The sequence below is a fragment of the Aplysia californica genome, unplaced genomic scaffold (assembly GCF_000002075.1).
Source record: "Aplysia californica isolate F4 #8 unplaced genomic scaffold, AplCal3.0 scaffold00204, whole genome shotgun sequence".
NCBI classification, from domain to species: Eukaryota; Metazoa; Mollusca; class Gastropoda; order Aplysiida; family Aplysiidae; genus Aplysia; species Aplysia californica.
The window spans coordinates 392,551-420,050 of record NW_004797474.1 but is presented as its reverse complement, the minus strand read 5'-3'; the positions used below and the strand labels follow the sequence as shown (position 1 = coordinate 420,050).

At 40.2% G+C, this 27,500-nt stretch overlaps 1 protein-coding gene and 4 non-coding genes across 7 annotated transcripts; all 5 read left to right on the top strand.

Annotated features, from left to right (window-relative positions):
* The first annotated feature begins 927 nt into the window (after nt 1-927).
* LOC101847657 (serine/arginine-rich splicing factor 4) lies at nt 928-23,658 on the top strand. 3 transcript variants are annotated; one of them, XM_005099161.3, is made up of 8 exons: nt 928-1,033; nt 8,827-8,956; nt 11,584-11,654; nt 11,939-12,043; nt 15,602-15,671; nt 17,189-17,262; nt 20,140-20,253; nt 23,186-23,658. In XM_005099161.3, the coding sequence occupies exons 2-8, from the start codon at nt 8,834-8,836 to the stop codon at nt 23,433-23,435; spliced, it is 807 nt and encodes a 268-aa protein (XP_005099218.1). In that variant the 5' UTR covers nt 928-1,033; nt 8,827-8,833; the 3' UTR covers nt 23,436-23,658. The 3 variants fall into 3 exon arrangements, with proteins under 3 accessions (XP_005099218.1, XP_005099219.2, XP_012938457.1); XM_005099162.3 differs by having other exon boundaries at nt 15,596-15,671; XM_013083003.2 differs by lacking the exon at nt 11,939-12,043 and adding an exon at nt 11,792-11,869.
* On the top strand, nt 12,552-12,690 carry LOC118477749. Its single transcript, XR_004858587.1, has one exon. It is a non-coding gene; the product is annotated as a small nucleolar RNA SNORD10 (small nucleolar RNA).
* LOC118477751 lies at nt 13,766-13,904 on the top strand. Its single transcript, XR_004858589.1, has one exon. It is a non-coding gene; the product is annotated as a small nucleolar RNA SNORD10 (small nucleolar RNA).
* LOC118477750 lies at nt 14,989-15,127 on the top strand. The gene has a single exon (XR_004858588.1). It is a non-coding gene; the product is annotated as a small nucleolar RNA SNORD10 (small nucleolar RNA).
* Nucleotides 15,385-15,523, top strand: LOC118477748. Its single transcript, XR_004858586.1, has one exon. It is a non-coding gene; the product is annotated as a small nucleolar RNA SNORD10 (small nucleolar RNA).
* Nucleotides 23,659-27,500: the final 3,842 nt, after the last annotated feature.

The following is a 27,500-nucleotide window of genomic DNA, read 5'->3' as shown; positions in this document are numbered from 1 at the left end:
ATGATATTTTAATATAGTACAAATCCAAGGTGGTTTTCTCTCATCCCTCAAACTTTTGAATCCTTTACATAGGCCCTATAGGAGGAGCCACAACAGATAGATAGATAGATAGATAGATAGATAGATAGATAGATAGATAGATAGATAGATAGATAGATAGATAGATAGATAGATAGATAGATCTATTCTATCAACGTGAACACACAAATCCTATAAGCGTAGGTATGGACAATCACCGAGGCAATGTGTGGATGCGATCAGAGTGGAGGCCGCCGGAATCTTACCGTCTTTAAAGAATCTCATGGACGGAGAGGAAAGCGAACAGATAGAAAAAGACAGTTGCGATTCTTTGGCCGCCTAAATAATATCAAATGGACTAGAGAAACTCATGCTGTGTGAAAAAAATAGGCCTAGAGGAAAAGACGAAGAGAAGAGGAAGAACAAGAACAGCATACACAGATGGCCCGAACAAATTTGCAACGAATAACCCAAAGATAAAAACTGAGTTGACCAAGAAGACACAGAAGAGAAAGGATTGGAGTGCCATGATCGCCAAAGTTTGGTCCGGAGCTGAAACATAAAGAAGAAGAAATTAACATCTGCGGCTTATTACAAGCTACGTTTGACATTTTCAACATGGTTAGAGTTGTAGTTTTAAACCTTGACCAGGTAGGTTTTCAACTACAATTGTTGTTGTTGCTGTTGGTGTTGTTTTAAACAGAGCTGTCTTGTGTTCGAGTAGGCATAGGCCTTTCTGTGGGACAGCCAAGGAGCTTAAAATAAACTGTAATCTCCTTGGGGACAGCTCAAAACTGGGAAAGTAGCCCACATTTTGTACCTTAGTTTCAAGGATAATATTCTGTTGAATAACATTCTAATTTCGGGCCAAAAACGAAGTCCCTGGTGAAAGTCACATGACTTGTGAACCCCGCGCTGAAACGCTCATCCGCCATTTGCAATCGAGGTTCCAAGATTACAGCTGTACTGTATTTGTGACATAAAGCATTGATTGTTAGCAAAGTGCTGTGTGGTGGTAAGTATGTTTTTGAAACTATTTTATTAGATTACTCAGACGTTGTTCTTTGTGCTTTGTTACGATTCTATGGAATGTTGACAGGAGCGTGCATGAACGTCGTTTCTACGCAATTTGAGACTACACAGCGCTTTCTTCAGCACGGCACGGTGTACGTCTCTCACGAGTTCAAGAATCAAAGTCAAGAATATAGAGATCTAATCTAGATCTAGATCTAGATCTAGAATCTAGAGTAGATCTAGAGATTCGGCATGGTAGTATAGATATGCCTGCTCTAAATTCTGCAACTAGATTTAGATTATCTAAGTGAATTGGACAATAAAATGTTATGTAGATTCTAGATTTCTATCTCTTCCATCTCCTTTCAGGGTGCTTTTTCGGTAGTTCCCACCCCGCAATTGTTATTCGCTGGTTTTGGCCTCAAGAGAGGGGGGTTTCAGGGGGCCCCCTGTCCTAATAAAAATGTGGTGGGGGGCAATTATTTATGGTAAAATTCAGGGAGGCGTGCGCAGGCGAATCTTTTGGCTATTCTCACCCGGCCACCTCTATTCTCACCCGGAGTGAGAATAGTGCAGGCAAGTCTTGTGGCTATTCTAACCCAGTGCGCGTTCACCCTAAACCACAGAATTCTACACTGTGATCACAGAAAAATTGTAGAATTCTGTGCCGTGAACAAACGTTCCATTACAACTGTAGCCTACTAAAAGCGTACAATTTTGTCTGTGGGCAGTGGAGAGAGAAAGAGAGAGAGGAGTAGCTAGGCACTTGGATAAAAATTTCAAAGCTTTCAAATTGCTTTAAAAACAATACCAATGCAAAGAGCTCAGTGACACGATTCCAACGCTACCTTAGTTATTGCTCTATGTTGAACCGTTTTTGAGATATTGCATTTTAAAGATCTTTTCGAGGGGATAACATCTATATAGAAAAAAAAGGCAATTTTTGTGATCGAAACAGCAAGGACAATAAGGGAAATGTAAGCTGCTTCAATATGCTGCTGCGTACATGCTAAAACCAAACATTTTCTGAAACCTTGTGATATTGAGAACAAAATAACAGTCAGACGATATTTTTAAAATATGTCGTGGTGGGTAATATTGGGTAATATTATGTAACACTGTGTTGTGTAACGTGACCGCATCGTCCTGCGGTCAATATATTTTGCCATAACTTTCTTATAAATTAAGCTACATCAATAATTGAGGTATCATTTTGAAGGTCTTTTTAAGGCCTTTCTTTTGGAACATCTACATATCAAATATCAGTAGAATTAACAAAAAACTGATTAAAAAATATAATATATTTTAACAAAACAGCTGGTCGCCTAAAATAAGATGAGCATAGAAGTTTTTAAAGTTAACATTTGTGTCTACAGCTGCTGCAAACTAGTGTTTTTTAGTCTACCTTAATTCATGATAATACTGTTTTTTAAATTCATTTTGCATGTTATTGTTAGAATGTTTCTTTCATGTTTTAATTTGTCATGTAAATGATCAATTACTCTGTCTTTATCTTTGATTTCTCTTTTACATCTTTAACTCATGAGATTGCCCTGTAAGTTAAACAATAGTCTCTTCTAATTTTATTACTTCAGTTTGTTCAGCAAGTTTTTCATTATATTTTTATTGTGTTTATTTAAATGTTCAACTTCTTCAAAGACAATTAGTTGTGAAATATGACATGTTTTTTGAAGCACGCAATTGTGTCACAATACTTATTTATTCTTTCTTTATTTCTGGCAATTGTTTAGTTCACCCAGTCTGCCAACTTGATATTGTTAAATTAATGTCAATTTTTTTTTCTTGTCTGCAACAAATGCTTTCTTAAGTGCTCAATTTTTTTGCAACTTGTTCAAACAAGTTTTTCTGTGAATTCGACCAACTCCGCAAGCATTTCTGGATTTTAATTAAAGTCAGGATTTATTCTGGTGAGCTGTCAATAAATCCAAAGGAACAGTGGCAGGTTGTGATCAGGGGCTGTGGAAAGAAAAAAAAAAGCAAAGCAATGAATTCATCAATGAAGTAAATAAATTCATTTGTGAGCAGTGGATGGAAATTTGACATTTTCACACTACAACTCTAGTAAAGGGAGAGTGTAGATGACTAGACAAGAGAAAAAACATCTTCTAATAAACATGTATCTTAAAACAAACTGGACAAAGTACATGAAAATTTAAAGAGATATTTAAATAACAAGCACACACAAAAACAATTAAGAAGAAAAAATATTTAAAGACAATATAAGCACACAAAAGAAGTAAAAACTTGCGTGAAATCGATGGTCTAACAGTGAGAGTAACACAGAAACAAAACAAGGCCAAGGCTGTTACATTTCCCTCCCCCCACCCAAGACTCCTTACTGATTGTTACATGGTGCAAATTCATAAAAATTATACAACAGTGATACATATTACATTCCAAAATTTTAAATGAATCATATCTTCTACTATAAAACATTCTTCAATGCCGTTTAAGAGGTAATAAACGCCAACAATACACGTTAGCGTGGGTTAAGTTCGCTTTCCGCAATGGCCGCCATGACCTCCCGGTTCACGCTCAGCAGCGCGATCGATAATAGGTCATGCCCATTCATGGAGAGTGACCTATTTAAATTAGGGCTCACACGCTTATGCCTCAACGTACAACATTGAAATTAACAAATAAAAGAGATAAAAGGTTGAAGAAAAGACTGTGAGGAGTACCTAAAAAAAAAAAGATATACTCTTTAAATATAAAGGCTTGAACTTACCTTATTTTTAACTCCTTGTAACTCCGAACACACACAACCGATCCCGAAGTGGAAAACGCCATAATACGCGCCTTTCTTTCCTCTTTAATTTGATAGGCGGAAGTAATCCATAAATTGAAAAGAACACTATAAACGAAACAAAACAAATAGGTACCCCCCTCACGGGGCCCGATTTCTGACACAAAACGCGGCGGCCGCAGGTGAACGAAAATCTCGGGCCGCGCGGGCCGATATCCAAGTGCCTAGAGTAGCGCGAGAATTTCCAGGCAAAACAAAATGGGGACCCGCGTAGTTCGGCTCGATTCGAAAAGTTAAATAGCCGTAGCATCTTTGTAGACAACCAAATTTATTTACTTTTGTGTTTTAACATCATTTTTTAACTTTGTTTTGGTCAATTTGATCGTCCACACCAATGGGCAATAGACAGTATTCAGAAAGAGAGAGAGAAGAGGGGAGGAGTTGATCTTGCGAGAACTTCCGGGCGGGTGAGAATAGCCACTTTCTTCTCACCCGGTGGGCGTTCACCGTTATAGACATGCGATTAAAAGTAGAAATGATGCAAACTATTTTTAGGTAAGGCGCCCATCTTGTTTGACGTCAGACCAGTGACTACATCTAAGTATAGACAACCGCATGGCACCAAAGATGGAAGTGTATGTATATTATGCTTAATCTACACCATTTTCTCGGAAGTTCTGATAGCTGATTTGATAGCGCGTCTGCGTTTGATGTCGAGCAATGACTTTTGGAGCTGTTCGATTCCGGTCCCGGACAGTTTTTTTTTGGTCTTTTCCTCCTCCAGACTGACCAACAGTTCCATAAATTATAGGCCTAATTTGTAGAGTTGCTTTGAAGTTGTTGTTTAGTATAAAAAATGTATTAGTGATTAAAAATGCAGGAGGGGGGGGGGGGGTGTGGTAGATCTAAATTTAGATATCTAGATCTAGATCTAGATATTATCTAGTCCTCCTGCGTCTTTACGGCAATTTTCTTGCGGTCTTCCATCATGTCCAGGTAGGCCTAATAGATCTAGAATCTACTTTGAAAGTAATCTAGAAATCTAGATCTAGATCTAATCTAGAATCTAGATCTAGAAAATCCGAAATATTACCGAAAACACGTCGTTCCATGTGGGTATCCCAGGAAGTGATGACATCACATTACTAAAATTAGCAGCCAATCAGAAATATGCGTCATTTCTAAGTTTAACGGCATGTCCGTTATAGCCTAGGCCAACCAGTGAAGCGTTCACCCTGAACCACAGAATTCTGCACTGATAACAGAATTATAGAATTCTGTGCTGTTAGCTTACTGTTGTGCTATAACGTAATTTTTTCTTGGATTTTATCAATTTGATCATCCACACCGATAGACAGTATTCCAAAATAAGGAAAAACAGGTCTTGTTTCACACAGGGTGAGAATAGCCTACCTACGCTGGCAAGTCTCACCCGGGGTGAGAGGTAAATCGTATTTCTATTCTCACCCCGGACGAGAATAGCCACTTCCATTTCCGCTTGGCCACAAGGCTTTCATCAATTTCGACGATGTGTCCGGGGCCCCCCTATCACGTATTGGTTGTTTACTAGCCAGTTTGCACAAATATCTCTACAATATTGGTACCACTGCACCACGGTTTCTTCATTCACCCCAACTAACACTTGTGTAGAGTTTGCTGGAGTTTTAAAAGCCCCCCCAAAAATAAGTTGCAAAATTTTATGCAATTTTAAGTTGGGAGTTTTTTCTGAGAGATTTTAACTCTTATGCGCTGGACAGCGAAAAACTTTTCCTCCCCCCTGCCGGATTTCACTAAGCTCAAAATACGCCCACATGTTGCACAGTTCGGTGGGTTTACTCACAAAACAATGTTCTGTTGCAAAAAGTTTGGCGCTTTTTCGATAGTTCCCACCCCGCAATTGTTATTTACGGGTTTTGGCCCCAAGAGTAGGGGGGTTTCATGGGGGCTTGCCCCCCTGACCTAACCAAAAATAGGAAGGGGGGATTCATACCACAATTTAATGTTTTGCTGTTGTTAGGTTTGATATCTTAGCTCACCGCGAATCAAACGTATAAATCTAGAAGTAGGTCAGGCTCAAATAAGGGGGGGGGGGGGTGGGAACTACCGAAAAAGCACCAAAGTTTATGACACTAGCTTCATCACGTCCGTGTTCGAACAATAAGTTCAAAGCCATCGGAAAATTAGTATAAACATAGCGAGTCACTTACCATACAATAATTACATTTTAAAATCACAACATTCCATTAGAAACACGCACTTCCCAAATCTCACAGGTCATGAGAAAAAACACTCAGATTAGAGATCAACACTTGCAGTAGCAAATTAAATGCAAACTTTCTCAAAAACTGATGAAAAAACAGGTAGATCTATTTCCAAAACGTTAGGATGAAAAAGCACGCACTTCAAAAAGGCTAAGGTAAATTTTTACTTTCACTCCCGCACACAGATGCACTGTTTCAGGGGTCAAACTGCAGTATTGTTTGCTGCAGATCACACATAAAGCCACTAAAACTGTCGCAAATCAATTTTTTTCAAGACAATTTCAAATCTAACTGTAAAATATCAAATTATGGGTAAAAACAGGGGGGCATGCCCCCCTGTAACCCCCCAGATTTTCTTTTACCCCAGTGAGGCAGGCCCCCCTGGTACCCCCCGATTGGTCCAAAGCACGTCTATCTCGGTTAAAAACATTCAAATATTTCAAAAACTATTAATTTGCGACGGAAATGAAGTTGATATTCGTGTTCTGCGCATCAATATTTAGTAGAAAATAGACAACTGGTAGCTGAGTGTGAGACGGGAGGGAAAGTAAAAAAATACCAAGGCTAAAAACTTATATAGGCCTAACTTAGCGCCAATTGTGTCGGCAAAGTGCGTTTCTCTGAGAAAATCACAAAGTGCGGTTTCTCTGAGAAAATCAACAAAAAGAACATTATAAACTTACCGTCATCAAAGGAAAATACCAGTGGCCAGTGATCAAAGAAAACACCGATGATCAAAAGTAAAAAGACGATCAAAAGAAAAACCGATGATCCAAAGTATAAAACAATGATCAAAGGAAAAAACAAAATAAAAGGCAGAAAAATATTATTGTCAGAAAAAGTTTCACTCACCTGGCAAACCACTTTTAGGTAACTGTAACGAACGACCCGCTGGCATTACCCGCAAACGAGCGGACGGGTAACGAACACATCGGACAGAGACAACAGTTCGTTTAGCGAGCGAGCGGACGGGCGGACCGAGCGACTCCATGCATTCGAGCGGGCGGGTGGACGGGAACGACTCCTTCCATTGCCTACAACTTACAGCCCCCCCCCCCCCCCCCCCCCCCCGGCCTTTGAGATAATTGGAACGTACACAGTGCGCCCCAAGCACGAGGTGAAAGGTTACACACATAGTACTACGTCACCAGCCTCTCTCACTCACTGTGGCACCACTAGTGGTTTGAAACATCAGGCCTAATTAACAAACCATAGACGACGGGTCTAATCTCGCGTCGAGTATCTCGTCTGCTAGAGTTCGTCCGTTTGCCCGCCTGCCCAGTGAAAAAATTGTGGAGCGGACCCAAAAAAACTAAATGGCTTGAGGTCCGCAGTCCACTCTCTGAGAGAGTCAAATTGTGGAGCGGACCCAAAAAACGAACTGTCTTGAGTTTCGCAGTTCGCTCTCATGGCCGTCCGTCCGCTCGCCCCAACCCTACTTTCCAGAGATATGCTTGAAAAGATCATGCTTATATGTCCCAAAGGTCCTGAGATCAAAGAATTCAATCCAGAACCCTGCATTGCCAAGTGGCAAGAGATGTGTCTGACAAATAGACGTCCTGCTAATACAGCACTATTCCATGAAATCATCTTCTCTGGTGATACTTTTTAAAATCACTTGTTTTCCCATAAGGGACAAACATAAGCCAGTCTTTATCTATATTGTGTGTGCCAACATATTTTCAATATCCTGATCATCTAGTGGTTTACTTAGTTTTCATTCATGATTTTACAAATTTTCCGATAACTCTATACTTATGTTGAGAGCAAGAATAAATTGTATTGTTATTTATGTTCACGTTGTGATGCACGATCCAGTATTACCAACTTTAATGAACAAAATGATCAGCTATAATTTTTGCCTTGGTGCCCTAGAAAATTGTATCAGTGCCCTCTGATTTTTAGGCCCCACCGAGGCAATTTTTGCTGCCCTCCTGAACACCTAATTCAAGCCCTATCTCCACAAAATTGCGCCAGCAGACAACCCTGATCCGTCCGGTCGAGCCTGCAAGGAGGATTACGAAACTATGGACCATGTGTTCATGAGATGTCCCGCCAACTATCGGGTCAGAACCCATCTGCTGGGACATTTCAGTAACCCACTTTCAGCACTTTTTAAGGACCCCCGGGCAAGTGTCGAGTTCCTGCGTGCTGTCGGCATCGGTAACTGTTTGACGCCACAGCGCCAGAAGAAAGAAAGGGGTGGGATAACATCTACCCCCAAATTGCACCTCCTACTCCCCTTCCTTTTAGCAGTTCAAATTTGCACCTAGACCCGCGTGTTCGCCAACAATCGTCTGAAATCGGAAATCTGATTTCTCGTTCAAGGCCTATTCCTATTCACCTGTTCTACTAGATCTAGATTTATTTAGATTACTAGATCTATAACTATATGGAAGATTCATATTCTAATTCTATTGTATTATTGTATCAAACCATATTACAGCAATGTAGGCCATATTATGCTCCTTGTTTGTTTTGGAGTGCTTTTTTTTTCTTTTTTCGTGTGCTGGCCTTTTTACATGAGAGCCGTTGCAGGTTCATGTTTGGGTTAGGGTTAGGTCTCTTTTTTAATGTGTTTGTTGGGGTGGTCGCTCGTTATTCGGAAGACTTTCCTTTTATGACACCCACAATTTAAAACCTCTTATAAGTTATTAGGGGGGGGGGGGGTGCGCACAAAATTTTCAATCTGGTTGAGGCTCACATGCAGGTCTAGCACCCAAAGATAATTTCATTTCTTCAGTGTTCAAACATTTTTTATTTCAGGTTGAAGATGGGGACCAGAGTGTACATTGGTCGCTTGTCTTATCATGCCCGGGAAAAGGACATTGATCGGTTCTTCAGAGGATTTGGCAGAATCAGAGATATAATGCTAAAAAATGGATATGGATTTGTGGTAAGTAAGATAGTGGTGCAAGGAGTGAATTGCCAAGAAGGTGGGTGTATGAAAGTCAATGAACCAACAAATATAATTGTTTATTGATTTCCTTCCTATGGGAGGTTGAAAATGGGTTGTTTTTTTAAGGGGGGTGTAAAGTTTGAGGGGCCCAGTGTGTTATATGTTATTTTTTACATCTTGGTAATGTTGGAGTTTTACAGTAGTCTGTGCGCAAGATCCCGGGCTCAGGAGCAAGGAAAGTTGGGGATCTTAGGCGAACTAAAAGTTCTTTTCAGAATGCCCTCACCAAAAATCTATTGCTTTATATCTCTCTGATGGAGTTCCCCGCCCATGTCATGTTGCATCTTAATTCGTTGTGTTGTGACCACACAGACTAATTTATTTTTTTAAAATGAAAGGCAAGTTGACTGCCAACAGATGGCTACATTACGTAAAGGCGATCTGACCGTCCATGAGTCTGACTAGAAAGTTCGAGCGCAAAACTGAAAGACGAGAGGGATGGTTGAGAAAACATCCACAAGTCAGGGTGTCCAGCAAAGTTGTAAATTCGGCACCCTGGTCGTCAAGTTCGTAAATCGTAGTAAATGCACCGTGAAGGTAGTAAACATTTGGTAAACGGTCGTAAATTCATCTGCATACAGAGTGATGAAGCCAAAACAGGCTTCATTGAACCCAAGCCGCAGTACATGACTCCGTTTTTGCCGGCGGCGATTGTGATATAATATTCGTTTACCGGGGGTGAGAAAGTACAAGCGTCGTCTGATTTTTATATTGTCAGGCTCGCCATCGTGACCCGCCAATGAACCTGCGACGCCGTTTGTTGTTGGGGTCGCCAAAGTTCATTCAAAGTCTGAGCGTTGCGAAGTATAGGCCTAGGGCTACGGAATGGGGTTGGGGATTATTGATTTTTTTAAAAGATGCACTCGGGAGAGGGGGTGGGAGTGCTGAAGGCAACACCAGAGGACAAAAACTTTGGATGGGTGATAGTAAATTATAACAATATTGTAGCTTTCTGTTCAAGGCTGGCAGATTTTCATTGTCACTGCATCCCCCCCCCACACACACACACACAGTTCTTACAACTCTCTCACTTCATGGGTCTACTGGGGCTATTCAAGTTATTGAGTTTGAGCAATAATTTTTGCCTTTAATGTTCATAATATGAGTCATGACACCCAGATTGGTTCTTCACAGTCAAAATTCTTGTTCAAGGCCCTTCCGAACGCTCAAAGCAGGATTCATTTTTTAATATATGATAATGAGAGGAAAATTTATAACACACTGAAATACTTAGGCTAGTCAAACAAGACCCCAGTGCAACACTGACATGTTGTTGACTGGGTATATTTTACTTGTGTGTGTTGTGTAACACGCCCCTGGAAAACCGAGAAGCGGGTTTGGCAGTCACCCTGTGTGCACACATTAGGTCTAAATCTTAACATCTCTTCTTCCCCCAACCAGTACTGACTGGTGGAGTGTCTTAAGGCCGTTACCGGGGGGGGGGGGGGCTGGCTCTTATGCACAGTAGAATTGTGAGTATGGGCTGATTTATCGATGTCATGTTATACTGTGCAGTAACAACATAGGGGGAACTGCTGCTTTTTTCTTTTCATCCTTACTATCGTTATTTTTTTTCCTCTACTTCTTTTGTATGTTTGTCACTCTTGTGACCCACTTTTTCCAGGCTTCCTAGTTGAAGCAGACTTTGTGCTGTTGAGGCTAGAAAGGTGAGCAGAGTAAGCTTGGTTGCCCGTTTTGGATTTTTCTGTTGACATCCGCCCCTTCTCGCTAATATGACCTCATGCAATTGCGAGCGCTGTAAAAACATTACTAAAACTAAATCTGGCGGCGAGCAAGCTTGCGATCGTCTGTCTACCCTCTATTTTGTTGACTGGACGTTGTTGCGAGTTATTTTCGTTCCATATATTATGTAATGATAATATATGTTAGTGATGGCGCAAATGAACTCCCTTTTTCGAGCTTGTGTGGGGCTTGATTTGCTGGGTATTAAATTTTTTTTTCCAGGTAGTAAATTTTTTCAGCAAAGACACCCTGCAAGTTCAGTTTGAGTTTGATGGAATGCAGTCCAATGCTTGCTTGTAGGCCCTCCCCACTTACTGTAGGATGTAAAATCAGGCGGACTACTCAGGTGATCAGGAAAGCAACACATCGAGTTCACACCTTGGTGCGATCCCGTCAGGCGCAAACATTGTAACCGCTTATCGAGATTACAACAGAGGTGTGATCGCGTTCATGAGAGTGGATGATCCATAATGCGACAGACGGTACAATGATCGTACATTTTTGCTACTTGGTTGATCAGCTGAGCGCGCCCAGGTTTCTTGTTCTTTTTTTTCCCTTTAAAAAAAGGGGGGGGGGGGCAAACCAAATTTTGACCTAAAAAGGGTTCATAGCCGAAATTAGTTACTGGGGCGGGTCAGAGCAGGATCTTAGGGGTGACTTTAATGTAGTAAAAATTATGTTTTTCCAAAACAGCGGGATTTTAAGCGAATCAGGACCATAAGACTAAGAGGTGGGATCTTAGGCAGAGACTATACTATTCCTTTGCTTCCAAGTTACATGTGACTTGCTGATTCTTATGGTCTAAATATTTTTGTTTGCAGGAATTTGATGACTACAGAGATGCTGATGATGCTGTTTATGAGTTAAACGGGAAAGAACTCTGTGGTGAAAGGTAAACGTTTTTATTAGTCATTACTTGTGATGTTTAGCTATAGATACGACGGATGTGATTCTATCCTATATTTACGCGTTAATTTAAAAAATATATTTTGTCATACTTATTTGTATGATTTGTATTTTATTTTTCAGAGTTGTAATTGAACATGCTCGAGGATCTGGTAGGCCTCCATCTTCTAGGTCTAGAGGCTCGTCTGTCTGGTTAGACAAGTAAGCGTTCATTTATTCATTCATGTTTATGTTACACTGTTCTATATGCATTTTTCTGTTTTCCTTCAGAGTGAGCGTCGAGCACGCCCGAGGGCCGCGCAGTGACGACTCGTTTCGTGACCGCGGCTTTAGAGGACGCCGTGGTGGTGGTGGTGGTGGTGGTAGGAGGGACAAGTAAGCATATGGAGACAAATTACCATCCTTATTTCTTTGCACTGGGGCAAAATTTTTCCACATGTGTACTTTTGAGCTCTCTCCTCTGTGGAATTATACTTCATTGTTGTTACAGTTGAAAGGAAAGCAGAAAAATGTGAACTTGTCAAAACTTAATGCAATAACTTCCTGAATTGCTGGTTTTTAATTGGAGTGAATACTTCTTTGCACTGGAGATTCCGCCATATTTGCAAAGTTTTTTTGGGTCATTTTTTCCCCTCTAAATATTCAAAAGAGTAATGGATTTCCATCTCTGAAAATTTTTCAAATCAATTGGATTTTGTTGGCTTTTGTAGTGGAATGGTTTTATATTTGTGTGCCATTGTGAAGCCTGAATATGTGATCAAGTTTGTCTCTAAGGTGTAAACACTTTGTTTTACAAGATTTATTTGTCCTGTTTTTGTGTTGCTGGGAAAGAATGAGGATCTTTGCATTTGATGGGCGGGGAATAATTTTGTAAGGTATGATTGTAAAATGATGATAACCTCATGCGTGTCATTTGACCCTCATTTTAGTCTGCTCATGGGGAAGCACTGGATGTGTTTTACAGTCAGTGTGTACTCTGAACAGCCTGATGATGGGTGTGATTTGACTTGGTTGCTGATTACTTTATTTGCATGGATGTTTATGTATGAGGCTTGTTTGCACATACTGAAGTTAAGGGGAATATGGATTTGAAGAGAAATATGTGTGTACCTCGATAACTTCGTAGCTATGTCAACTGAAAGATCTGCGAGAAACATTCTATAGTTCTGGTCAACCATTATAGGATATTATATTGCCAAGGGATATATATATATCGAGGTGTGTGACTCACAAGGGACACAAGATTGAAGTCTATGTATTCGAGAATTGGCTTTTTCTCTGGGGAAAATCTTGGGTGAAATATTCTACGTAAGCTAGCAACACAATGGAATTGCTTTTCCAATCTCCACGACATGGTCTTCTGGTTTATCTTTTAATGTATTTTCCATCCATGTCACTCGTGTGAATGCTGCTATTCACTGCTGGTCCTCCAGGCTTCTGTTGTTTTGAATCTCCCTGCCTATGGTTGGGCCGATATTTTCTTCTAAGCTTTTGTGCATTGAGCAGGCTTGTCGAAAAGTTTCCTGCCTGGCAACAAGCAGTTAAAACGCTGTCTTATTCTTCCGACAGATTTGTTGCGGAGAGAATTATTTGTAAGGGAGAGTTGGATGTCTTATACCGTGTAATTATATATTTTTTAAAAAGCAAGTTGGGAGGAGGTTCAGCAGTTTTTTGTTGTTTTTTTTTAAATGGGGATTTGCAAAGTGTAATTAAAACTTTGAGAAAAGTATCTGCAAATTATATGCACAGATATATGTTGTCCTGTTTACATTGATCAGGGTACGGGTAGCTCCTTTTCGCAATCCATGTATCAGGCATTTTATTGTACAGCATATTCTGGTAGAATGTATCAAATTCATGAGAGGCTTTTGATTATACAAACCTTGGAGTAAATACTAAATGTTTAAAAAGTTGGCTTGTTTACAAAATTTTAAAATTAGACCTAGTAAAGCATCATATTTATGAAGTGTTATATAATTGTCCAGTATTGGCTTTAGGACAGTCATCTGTTTTGGTGCAAACGTGTAATAGTGTCACAAATAATCCACTCGATCAAATCAATTTGAATGGCATTTATTGTGTTCCTGGTGTGTGACTGTAAGATGATGATAACCTCATGCGTGTCATTTGACCCTCATTTTAGTCTGCTCATGGGGAAGCACTGGATGTGTTTTACAGTCAGTGTGTACTCTGAACAGCCTGATGGTGGGTGTGATTTGACTTGGTTGCTGATTACTTTATTTTCATTGATGTTTATGTATGAGGCTTGTTTGCACATACTGAAGTTGAGGGGAATATGGATTTGAAGAGAAATATATGTGTACCTCGATAACTTTGTAGTTATGTCAACTGAAAGATCTGCGAGAAACATTCTATAGTTTTGGTCAACCATTATAGGATACTATATTGCCAAGGGATATATATATATATCGAGGTGTGTGACTCACAAGGGACACAAGATTGAAGTCTATGCATTCGAGAATTGGCTTTTTCGCTGGGGAAAAATCTTGGGTGAAATATTCTACGTAAGCTAGCAACACAATGGAATTGCTTTTCCAATCTCCACGACATGGTCTTCTGGTTTATCTTTTAATGGATTTTCCATCCATGTCACTCGTGTGAATGCTGCTATTCACTGCTGGTCCTCCAGGCTTCTGTTGTTTTGAATCTCCCTGCCTATGGTTGGGCCAATATTTTCTTCTAAGCTTTTGTGCATTGAGCAGGCTTGTCGAAAAGTTTCCTGCCTGGCAACAAGCAGTTAAAACGCTGTCTTTTTCTTCCGACAGATTTGTTGCGGAGAGAATTATTTGTAAGGGGGAGTTGGATGTCTTATACCGTGTAGTTGTATCTTTTTTAAAAAGCAAGTTGGGAGGAGGTTCGACATTTAAAAAAAAAAATTTTTTTATGGGGATTTACAGTGTAATTAAAACTGAGAAAAATACCTGCAAATTATATGCACAGATGTATGTTGTCCTGTTTACACTGATCAGGGTACGGATAGCTCCTTTTCGCATGGCATGTATCAGGCATTTTATTGTTCAGCATATTCTGGTAGAATGTATCAAATTCATGAGAGGCTTTTGATTATACAAACCTTGGAGTAAATACTAAAGTTTAAAAAATTGGCTTGTTTACAAAATTTTAAAATTAGACATAGTAAAGCATCATTTTATGAAGTGTTTTATAATTGTGACATAATTGTCTGTCCAGTATTGGCTTTAGGACAGTCATCTGTTTTGGTGCAAACGTGTCAGTGTCGCAAATAATCCACTCTATCAAATCAATTTGAATGGCGTTTATTGTGTTCCTGGTGTGTGACTGTAAGATGATGATAACCTCATGCGTGTCATTTGACCCTCATTTTAGTCTGCTCATGGGGAAGCACTGGATGTGTTTTACAGTCAGTGTGTACTCTGAACAGCCTGATGGTGGGTGTGATTTGACTTGGTTGCTGATTACTTTATTTTATTGGATGTGTTGGGAGGTTTGTTTACATTTTAGTGGGTGGAAGATTGGAGCATGGGGTTGAAAGGAGTGTTTTTGGACATATACAATGTATTTTCAGTAGCTGTTTAAACTTTCAAAGAATCGCTGGGCAGGTTCAATTGTCGTCAATTTTGAAAACTTTTCAGTTTGCCAAGGGATAGGAAAGTGTTTGGTTTTCAAGTGCCATTGTGCGTTTTGGGATTAGAGGCTATTTTCCTGATGATATTGATGTAAAATGATGATAACCTCATGCGTGTCATTTGACCCTCATTTTAGTCTGCTCATGGGGAAACACTGGATGTGTTTTACAGTCAGTGTGTACCCTGAGCAGTCTGATGATGGGTGTGATTTGACTTGGTTGCTGATTACTTTTACTTTGATGAATTGTATGTGTTTTTGTCTTGATGACTTTTTATTTTGTTTTTTGGTTGTCTTTTTTTGTTCAAGGTATGGGCCTCCAACCAGAACAGACCATAGATTGATAGTTGAGAACCTGTCGTCGCGAGTCAGTTGGCAGGTATGTATATTTCACGTATCATTTTTCTTTTAAAATGTTTTGATTGGTATAGATTGGTCTCTCTCTATTTATTTTTTTCTTTTTTTTTTGTCTTATAGCAAATCAAATTTTTCCCAATGCTTGTTTCTTTCAGGTGTTATGTATGGATTACTTTTTTGTTTTCCAGTGATGTTGGTAAGCTCTAAAAATTGTGTTTGTGTGCTGAAATATGTTTAGACTGATATCAAGTTACCATCTTTTGTGCACCTTATTAAAAGAAGTTATTATTCTCATTCCTCATAAGCTCCCTCTTGAGAGATGAAGATCAAGGGCACTCTAGATGTCCGGGCTTAAGACTTTCCTAACGCGATGGTGATGATGAGTCTTGACTGAGGCGATGACTCTGAAGCCTACACAATGTGCTGGCTGCGTGTTGCCGTGTCTGGGTTCCCATCTCGTCCCTTCAGTCGATTGTCTCTGGCAGGCTGGCTGGCTGAAACGTTTGGCAGGGGTGGCCAGTCAGCACTTTTCTTTTCAGGGCCGTAACTGATTGGAAGTTAAGGCTTAAGTTTCCTCCATCTGATGTCATCTTGAAGAGAGTGGTTATTACCTGAAGATGAGGGAAGGCGTAAGATGTCTGGAATATAGTGCCTGTAGAGGTTCTGCTCTGGTCTGGCTATACCAGTGGACTTCTATCTTTGGCTTGCCAAAGGGGGGAAGAGTTCACAATGCAGCCAAGAAGTTGTAAGAGGTGGTGAAGAAGATGCAGTTATGACTGGGAGCTATGATGTGACGAAAGACGAAATTAAAGACGACCTCTGGCAGGTGGCGACTGAAGATGATGTTTAGGGCTCCCCATGCTTGTCTACTAGGGCTTCTCCCACTAGTTACAGCCTGGAGGTAATCCACTTTGCACTTTAAGTGTTACATGAAGTGGTAGTAAATCACTCATTATTCTGAGGCACTAAGATAAATTCAGGGAAGGGCAAGTAGTTGGTGGCAGTATTCCAACTATTCTTTTTTTATCTCTTGAATCTTAACACGGATAAAAGTGGATTCGCTCAGATAGCTTAGGGTATGGCAGTGTTGCCCAGTACCTCCTTAAATTGTAGATTGATCTGTTGTAATTGAAACGTGTTTTCCGGGGGTCTTTTCTCAAACTAGTCATTGATCCGTTCTTTACAAGAAAAATCAGATGAACACCTTGTCAAATCTGCATAGAGGTTCTTTGCAATAATTTACAGTATTCTGAAGTTTTGAAAAATTCTGTGCATCAAACTAGAATTTTGCATCATAGTAATTCTGGTTTGATTGATTGTTGGAACAAATTGCAGTGATCTACAGGTTTCTTCCCAGTACGTTGCCATGTCAGAAGTAACGAGATCCAAGCTCTTGAAAGATGGAATTTGCAGGTTTCTCAAGTTTTCTTTCTTTGGGTCCCAAATTGTCCTTAGAAACGGGATGGTTATTTGTTACAAACTGTCCGGTGTGCTCATATCTATTGTGATGTATAATTACACTTTTTCCTTTTTTTTAAGGACTTGAAGGATTACATGCGTCAAGCTGGTGAAGTCACCTACGCAGATGCCCACAAGAAACACAGGAATGAGGGGTGTGTATTCACTATATTGTGCCTAAATATACTGGTTTCATTTGTTATGGAACAATGCTTACTCTGTGTAGTCCGTATTTATTTCTTTCAAAATCATAGGTGTGGGTGGTTGGCGTGTGCTCTGGTGTGGTTTGCTCCTTCTTCCTATCAAACATCTGTCGTCTTTATCTCTCCTTTTTTGTTTGTTATTCTCTTGTAACACTTCTATTCTTTGGCACTTAAATGACCTTATTGTGTTGCAAGTGCCGTAAAACTCTTACGAAAACTTTTTTAAGAATCATAGGCTAGTTGCTGTTATATTGTCTCGTTGTTACCTTAATCTTTGATCACATTCTTTTCGGGCAGCATAATGATGTTCCATCTTTCGGGGCTGAACGCCATGATGCCATAATTCACCTGAATGCTGCTTTTTCTTTTTAATTTTGTTTATGTAGTTTGTCATATGTGTGGCAGTGACCCTGCTTGTATATATCTTTTCTCTGAAGGGAAAGACTTTTTCAGGGCTAATGTGAAATGTATGGGGGAGGGGGAAGTGGCATGTATTAGTTTAAAAAAATTTGTGCCAATCAAATAACTTATCCAACTTGAAAACTGCGCTCATATGACCTTATGCAGTGGCGAGCGCTGAAAACCTCTACTAAAACTAAAAAGAAAACAATTGAGAAAAATTGTATCCTCCTATTTGTAAATTTGATCTGTCTAAAAATCATCAAGACTATGTGTCATAAAGACGTTGACCGTCATCAAAATGCTGGAAGTTGAAGAAACTGATCTTTAACCTACCATTAAGCCATTTTTATTGACCTTTTGGGGAGCTCAACACTGTACATGGCCATTTGTGTGAAGATGTCACTTGAAAAACACCTGTCATAGTTTTTATAAACTTCAAATTTTGCAGTTTCCAAGGACATTTATTGCTTGGAAATGGCTATTTTATCTCAAGAGACCAGGCAACCCTTATTCTAAATCACAAATATTTTTACTTCTGTTCGAGTGATGGGGGGTTTAGGGTTTATTAGTAATATGCGGTACAAGTTTGGGAGTGTAGCTTTTACATCCAACAATCTGAGAAATTGCACTTGAAAACCAAACCCGTTCCCTCTCTTGGGGGCAAAGTTCAACATGTTAAAACGCAATGGAAGTTGACATTGGTAAAATTGTTGGTATAGTATTAGTTGAGTTGGAGCGACAGATTGAGTTTGATCAGGTTCAGTTGCAGTGCTATAGTAGTTTGTCACTTTTAGTGTAAACTTCGTATATAGAGCAGCATGGTGATGTTCCATCTTTCGGGGCTGAATGAAAATGATGCCATAGTTTTCCTGAATGCTGCTAATAACCGTCAAAAAGATTTTTGAAAAATCCCTTTTTGTGTGAGACTAGTGGTAAAGCTCAATGAGTCGATTCTTGTCATATTTTAGTATTTGTTTTAGTGAGCGTGTATGATATGATTTTACTTTATTGATTCATTTTTTCAATTTATACTTTTCAAATGTCTCACCATGTCATTTAGTTTTCCAGTATTTATCATGAATTTCTTTAGCTTCAAGTTGTAACTGAGCAGAAAGAATAGTTTCCTATATCAATTTAGAGATCCTTTACTGTAGTGTGTGCACATGCCTTTAGCAACACAGTGATGTTCCATCTTTCGGGGCTGACTGAAAATGATGCCATATCTTTACTGAGTGCTGCTGTCGTTGTACAGATATTGTTGGACACGTTTTTGGGAGCAGTATTGCTTTGGTAATGTTAGCTTGTCCACGTTTTTAAGATTTATTTATTTTTTTAAATTTTGCAACTTATGTGCACTCGTACGGCAAAATTGTCACTCGTCGGGCTTGTCCTATGGGTTAGTGAAATGCGGTATTTACTCTCAGAAATGTATAAATTGCTAGACCATCGCAAATTTCTGCATCATCAAGTTTACCCGTATGTATCATGATCACGGTTAGCTTTTAGTTGTTGGAGGAGTCGCGGAAAGTTGTGTTAGGATTCAGTCTTGTAGATCCTTGGTGTGTGCATGCTTTACGTGTTCACATTGATGAACACGTTTGGATTTTGTTTTGTTTTTAAATGAGATATCCATTGGCTTTTATGTTAAAGAGCAACACAGTGATGTTCCATCTTTCGGGGCTGATTGAAAATGATGCCATATCTTTGCTGAGTGCTGCTATTGTTGTACAGATATTGTTGGACATCTTTTTGTGAAAAGTATTGCTTCAGTCCCCGGGGCAGTGCCACTGACTGTTGTATCTTTAGGTCATTCCCAAAGGGGGGACATTTCTCGTTCAAGCACAGTAGAATTGTAAATGGGCTGATTCATCATGTCACGCTCATAACTGTGCCTGATCTACAACAGGGAACTGCTGCTTTTTCTTTCCTAATCCTTACTATTGTCATTTTCCTTTACTTCTTTTGTGTTTGTCACTCTTGTGACCTGCTATTTCCGGGGTGTCTTGATAGTCGAAACAGACTTAGTGCTGCTGAAGCTAGAGAGGTGAGTGGATGGTTGGTGGGTGCTCTGGTGTGGTTTGGTTCTTCTTTCCTATCAAACATCTATTTTCCATATCTACCCTTCTTCTTTTTTATGTTTGTTACTCTCTTGTAACTCCTCTAATCTCATATGACCTTATGCAGTTGCGAGCGCCGTAAAACCTCTACTAAAACTAAAGAGAGGTGAGCAGAGCTAGTCTGATTCCCTGTAAGGACTTCTTTGGTGACATCCACCCCTTGGCGCTCATAATGCAGTTGCGAGTGCCATAAAACCCTCTACTAAAACTAAAAGTATTGCTTTGTTACTTCGTCCGTTTTTGGCAATGTTATGTTTACACAAATTGTATTTTATTGGTAGTGTTAATGTGTTCATTCTCATTTTCACAGAATCATTGAGTTTGCCACATCATCAGACCTAAGAAATGCCATCGACAAATTGGATGGAACTGAGATTAATGGACGCAAAATTCGCCTCCTTGAGGACAAACCAAGAAGAAACAGGTATGCCTGACATAAACAATGATTTTCTTACAGGCACTATTACCAGTGGTTTTTTATAATGCTGGGATTCTGAAGTGCCATCTTAAGTCACTTCAGACGGCTGACACAACAGTTGCGTGACCCCAGCCGCGACGCTCTCGACGGGTCTCACAAGCCCTGCGTGACCAACTTTGGAATTTTTTTTTCCGCTCTACAAATCACGCACAGATCGCGAGACTCGCCTCATACCCTTGTTCGGCCAAGCCTGAGCTACCTAGACTTCGTTTCGTATCTCTGGGGCCAGTAGTTTTTAAGTTATTGAAGGTGAAGGACAGTGACCCCAACTGGGGTTGAACAGACCGGAACTCGCGCTTTGTTTTTTTCTATACAGCTGATAATCCGACAGTCGCGTCGTAGTAACGGTCGAAGAAGTCACATGAACAAGAATCACATAATTTCGCCGTTTTCTATATTTCTGTACATTTTACTAGTTCTAGTGTCTCAGAATATGATGTGTCTAATAGTAAGGGTCCTGGATATGTACCCGAACACGGCCCAAGTCGTAGTTCCAGGGCTAGATCTAGCACTAGTACCGGTGTTGTTTTTTGCGCAACGAAATCACGTCGTGCCGTACATCTGTCTCATGTAATTCACTGTATGGGTCTGAATCAATGCACAGACCAGCTTTTATATTTTCGCCAAACACTCGCACATGTATACAAATCAAACCAGAACACTTTGAACTTTTATTTTTGTTGTTGTAGTGAAATTCATTCTACTTGTCACGTCTCTGGAAATTTTTCGGAAAATCTAATTCATGCCAATTTAAAAAAATCATACAAATTAAAGTATTAGACTTGAAAAACTTAAGTTTTTTGTATTAGATTAAGCTTGAATGTTACTTTACTGTGTCAAAAAATAATTACAATAGGGTAATTCTGAGAGTTGTGGTGATTTATTGAAATACCCCCAAAAACGCCAGTCTTCAACGCTTGTGACTGGTGAAAGGGCCGAGTCGCAAGTGAGTTAATATGTGAGTATATGTGCCACTAGATTTCCTCAGGAAAACATAACAAGAAGCAGTGCTTCCACTCTTCCGTATTTTTACGGAAATCCGTACTTTCTGCCAGTTCCGTACTTGTTCCTCCTTCATCGTCAACCCCCTCCGTAAAAAAAACTGCGACAGCGCAGGACTGCCGAAATTCCGTATTCGCCTTCCTATCGTCTTGTAGTTACGGATATTTACGGTAATTCTCTCGGCAACAAGTTAAAGTTATTGAAACCCTGCCAGATTGCGCTTTTCCTGCAATCGGCCATTATACCGCTATGTCCCTTGAATTCATTGCGGGTTGGTCGGTAGTACATTTTTTACCTGCAGATGGATCAAAATCTGGCGAACCTTTTGTGCCAATTTCCTCCTTTCTGTCATTCACTCATTCCTTCTGTCTATCATCGGATTGTTGCCTTGGCTGGAAAATCTGCACGTTGATCAAGTAAATTGACTTGTGATCTTAGACAAAAAAATTACTGTCAGAAAGAAACTTTTTTTGCAAATTTGTCTAGATCTAGATCAATTATCAATGCAAAGATTCTACGCCACGTGAACGCAATACGGGCCGCGATGAAAGAAATAATAATAATAATATGGTGATACGTGGGTGCCGACTACGGATGGGATCGGCCGATCGCGCTGATGGCCCGACTCGGTTGCCTCAAAAACAAACGTGTTTGTTTTCAGTTTCAGGCGATCGAGTCGGGCCCGATCCAGCCGTAGGTAAAATAAAAAATAATTCGAAGTGGTGTTCTGAGGTTGTGACAGGCGACATTCAGACGTGAAAATTGAGAAAAAATTTGGGTATACGCTGCGCAACTGTATTGTGAAGGTATACATCTATTTATTATTCCCAGGTTTGCCTGCTATCAATGGTGCGACGTCAAAATAATTAATTGAATTATAGTTATAGTAGCAATGAAAGGGGAACCTGCTTTTAAACATTGCCAGCAATGGAAAGTTATGTTGGTGAAGAAATCAAACAAGACAAAATGTTGGTGAAAAAATAAATGTTATGGGCTCTAGTCTAGGCAATCTCTTCAAATAGGCTCCCAAATGCCATTTTCAACCCTCTAAAAGCAATTTCTTCGGGGGCAGACCCCCGGCAGAATTTTCCTTACTTTTCAGCTTCAGCTGGTGGAAGCACTGAAGAAGGGATAAAGTGAGAAAAAATAAAAGAACAAGTTGGGACAAACACCACGTATGAAATGCATTGAAAAAACAACGCATTAAATGGGCCAATAAAAGAGCAGCCAAACTACTGAAATCAAAGAATAATTCGAAGTGATGTTCCGAGGTTGTGACATGCGAAATTCAGATGTGAAAATTGAGGAAAATTAGGGTATACGCCTTGTAACTGTATTGTGAAGGTACATATCTATTCATTATTCCCAGGTTTGCCTTCTATTAATGGTGCGAATACAAATTAATTGAATTATAGTAGCAATGGAAGGGGAACCTGCTTTTAAACGTTGCCAACAATGGAAAGATATTGTGAAGTGTTCAAACTAGACAAAATCTTGGTGAAAAAATAGGTCATATGGGTTGTTGGTACTCTGTTCAAACAGGCTCCCAAATGCCATTTTCAACCCTCTAAAAGCACAACATTTCAATTTCCTCTGAACCCCCAACGGGACGCTGTCCCTCGACCCTGCTGTGCGGCCCCCATACCCCCGGCAGACTTTTCCTTACTTTTCAGCTGAAGCTGGTGGAAGCACTGAAAAATATGAGATGGTGGTTCTAGCACTTTATTGAATGTACATGATCTCATTTGTTTTCAAGACTGGTAGGAAAGTTTCCGCTTGATTTTACTGCTGTGTTGAAATATTCCTTTTTGTTGGAACAACCTTTACTGTACTATTTTTCTCTTGAATTACTTATTGTGTCCCATATTTCCTTCAGCCGTTCCCGAAGCCGCTCACGTTCAAGGAGTCGTCGTTCCAGAAGCAGATCTGGCAGTGGCAGCCGATCCCGAAGCAGGAGCAGGTCTCGCAGCGAGAGCAAGGACAAGAAATCCAAAAGCAGATCAGCCAGTCCTCGCAAGAAGTCTGTCTCTAGATCTCGCTCAAGGTCACATTCACGTTCCAGGACTCCCGAGAAAGAAAGAGAAAATGGAGACCAGGAGCCTGATGACAGAAATGATGATGATTGAACTGTTTAATTGTGTGGATGTGTGTATGTATGTTAATGCACGTGGGAGCATTTTTTCATGTCATATTATGTCAACTCACTGGTCCACCCGAAAGTCACATTTTTATACATCAAGTATTTTAGTTGATATTTTTTGCCTATATGTGACCTCAGCTGTATATAATACATTCTGCTCATGTTAGTGTTCCATAAATACATCAAATAAAATTTTGAAATGTCTCAAAGATATTGTTTTTTAAAATTGTTGTCGTTGTTTGTAATCCTCTCCCCCTGCACCTTGCTTGCTGGCCTGTTTTAATTTTTTTCTAGCTTATTTTAATTGCAAAGCACCTCTGTCTGCATTAATTTGATCTGTTTTGAGAGTAATTGCTTGAAGCGTAACATGTCGATCAAGGTTAACTAACCTTATGATTACCCAAGCAGAAAGACTGAAATACGTGATAAAATGAAAGTTCACTGATTCTTTTGTGTACAATAGCAAAGATGTTTCTTGTTACATAATGGCACGTGTAGTTTCCCATTCTAGCTAAATTGTTGGTACTCTCTTCAGCCAGAGCCACATGTACTACCAATAGTACTAAGACTTCCATTAAACTTTAATTGTTAGACTTAGACCATGCACAATTCACTGATGGTCAAGAGGTTATGTTTGCCTCTTGTTCAATAGGTCCTGGGTTTGAAACTTGACAGTGATGGAAAAGTTGTTCTAAAAGTCAAATGTTTTCCTTTCCGTCCTGCTCTGAGTCTAACCATTTTCTGTAGTCTGCTTTCGTGTCCTTTTTGTGGGTGGTTGACGGATGCTCTTGTGTGGTGTGTTCCTTCTTTTCTATCAAACGACTGTCGACCTTATCTCCCCTCCTTTTTTCTCTCTCTTGTAACACCTCTAATCTTCGGCACTTATGTGACCATATTCATTTGTGTTGCAAGTGCCGTACCAAGCTTACTAAAAAAAGTTTCCTCTTTCTGCAGCCTTTCCACTGCTATTCCTTGGCTCCTTCTTACTGTGTTTGTTAGCCACACCCCTGATCTTGGGTAGGTAAGATCTTTTACCTAGCCTTCTCGGATAAGAGTGAAAAATCTCGGAGGTCCCGTGTGCATGAGACCTTGGTGGGAAAAAATCTGTAAGAGTAGGCTTAGGCGGCCACCCATACAAAATTCAGAATGAATTCCTACCAAACGGAAAATGTCTAGCCTGCTCCTATGACATGTAATGTGCCAGCGTGGTAATAGAAAAACACAAGACACGGACGAACAAACACTTGGAAAACCCAAAGACGAGGTGTCAGAGTTCAAAGCTTCCACGATGAAACGAAAGATGTTGAAGCTGTTTTGTCGCACCGGGAGCAGTTTAGAATAAACACCTTCCTTATCATCGTTGACTGCCTTTTGTCTGAACTTGAAAAGCGAGAAGACTTCTACAAGACTCTGGCTCAAGATTTTGACATTCTCCTTTATCTTCACTAGAAGCCTGCCACAAGCATTCGAGACACAGCATCTCGCATTCAGCAGCAACATGAGGACGACCTAGAGCCATCATTTCCTGACGAACTAGTGTCGTATTCAGGATATGTCAACTCAGCATTTCAGTCTGAGGATACACTTTCTCCTCCCTGGCTCCTTCAAGATCTGCGCGAAAGTGGTGCAACAACAGCTTTCCCAAATGTAGAGATCGCACTGAGGCTCTTTCTCACCATGCCTATCGCCAACGTAGAGGGTGAAAGATTCTTCTCCGTACTGAAACGAGTGAAAAGTAGACTAAGCGGCCTAGCTCTCTTGACGATTGAATCTGAAACGACAAAATCTCTAGACTTTGAGGACATCATCGAGGAATTTGCCCAGCAAAAAGCCAGGAGAAAATATAAGGTATGAGTTTTTATAATCTGGTGTGTATGTGTTTAGATGAAGTAATCCACCACGAAGCAAACAAACACGGATAGGTTTCGGCTGCCTCATACTTTGTAATAGAAATAGATCTATAAAATGTGCTTGTCGTCGTCTTAATCCACATTATTGGTGGATACCAGTAGGCCTACATCTAATCACGTTTTACAGTATAGCTTTCCATCAGTAGGCTACGGGGTTACAATGCGGTGGTAGTGGCATCAACGTCATCGAGGGGCCCCGCGGCTCATGGACAGCCTAGGGCCCTGCACTAAGTTAACGCGGCCCTGAGCTCAGTTGTTATGTTGGAGCAGATGGCCCTGGTTTGAAACCGAGAATGGGCATTCTTGGGGTCGAGTCGAGTTTTCAAAGCTTTACAGCCCATTTGGCGGTCTTATTAGCCTTACTGCAGTCAACGTCCGTTAAATTCAGATTCAGATGTTGTCGCCCATACTAATAGTAATAGCTTTGATAGGGGCGTTACACCCAGTCTCTCTCTCTCTCTCACACACACAAACACACACACACACACACACACACACAGCACACACTAATCTCTCTGCCGAAAGCTGCTGTCCTGTTGAATGAAACGTTATTTCAAGGGCGAACATGATTTGAAAAGTGATCTCCCCTCCCATTTCCAGGGACTGAAGAGAAGACAAAATAATTTCTTGGGTGACATAACATTAAAATAGATTCTAATAAAAAGACAGAAACATCTTGTTGGCCTTTCTCTTTAAAAAAAAATTTTTTTTTTACCAGTCTTGGTCTAGTAGAAGGAGTGATAATACAACCTTCCTACGGTGGGCACAGTTAGTAATTAGTAGGAGGAACATAACATTTCTGCTAGGGAACTTCCAGTCCAGGCAATAGAGAACTTGGCTCTTTTGGAGTCAAATTTGTGTTTCGAAAGAATGCAACTCTGGTCTTTTACTTTTATCAAAGTTCAAAGCAAGAAAGAAAAGAAAAATGCCCTTCTCCTCCGTACAATGATCTGCCCCTGAAGTGATCTGATTACTATGGAAAGCCTGAAATTGCCCTGCATTATATAAAATAGTAATAGCAAAACCAAAGGTGGGGTAGATGCAACAGACAAAATTGCTCATAATTTTTTTACCATCAAACGTAACTCAAAGATGATCCCTTGTGACCATTTTCAACGTGCTTCATGCGTCAGTTGGCAAGCCAAGTTCTCCAATGATAAATTCCCACACTGACGGAGACAATAGGCAGCTCTTCAATATCTGTGGAAAGACTCTTAATTGTCTGTACACTCATTCAACCATTCATACGATACGCTGACATAGTACTTCAGTCTCTGAGACATACTACTACTAAGGTGTTGTTCGTCCAAACCCAAGGCCAGAGAAAGAGGTCCAGGCCAAATGACGCATCTCCCGAGTCTTATCAATAGTAAAAGACATACTGTGCCCGGCCTAAAACTAAAAACTAAAAGTAGTAAAAAAAAATAATAAAAAAAAGGATCGGAAGACGCGTGATTGTCACATCAGTTCTTTTTTGCTGTTTGTTTTGAATAACACTCACCATGTTCTTTTGCATCTTTCAATCGTTGTGCATGTATATAATAATAATATAAATTATATGCAGTACATGTATAAGAATCACTTGTAAAAATCACACTGCTCGCACTCTGACAACAGCTTGTCTCCTTTGGCTGGATGTCCACAGCCTCCGCTCCACTCCTCATCATGAAATGTCTTGACAGAAACGTGCAAGTCGTCGTTATCCATACCATCCGCTCCCCTTTTATTTTGGCACCTGATGCAAAATAGCGCTGACAAGAAAACGCAAAATCTTTCTTTGGCGGTGGTACGCTAAAAAAAAAAAGGAAATGTAATCTTCATGTAAAAGTATTAATGTTATTGCCTGTCTAAGGCGAAAAATGCTTTGCCAACCCAGCCCTGATTTTTGTTAAGACAAACCTATCAAGTTCGGTTTCACCGGCTCTAACCTTTAGATCTACGCTATGCCGTCAGGCGAGAAAGGGGGGTAGGGATGCGATTTGGATTTGGAGGTAGATGTGAGTATTGTGAGCCTTTACGGTGCAGATGTTCAGAGTGGTGTGGGTATGAAACCTCACCAGTGCCTGAGAAAGTTCTCCAGTGGCGCTCCAGCACGGGAACTGTCATGGGTAATCAGAGGCGAAAGTTATGAAATTACATTA

Coding starts and splice junctions, on each gene's coding strand:
- LOC101847657 (XM_005099162.3), top strand. CDS start 8,834: ATGGGGACCAGAGTGTACATTGGTCGCTTGTCTTATCATGCCCGGGAA. Junction 12,044..15,595: donor GGTGGTGGTAGGAGGGACAA/GTAAGCATATGG, acceptor TGTCTTTTTTTG/TTCAAGGTATGGGCCTCCAA. Junction 20,254..23,185: donor GACAAACCAAGAAGAAACAG/GTATGCCTGACA, acceptor TATTTCCTTCAG/CCGTTCCCGAAGCCGCTCAC.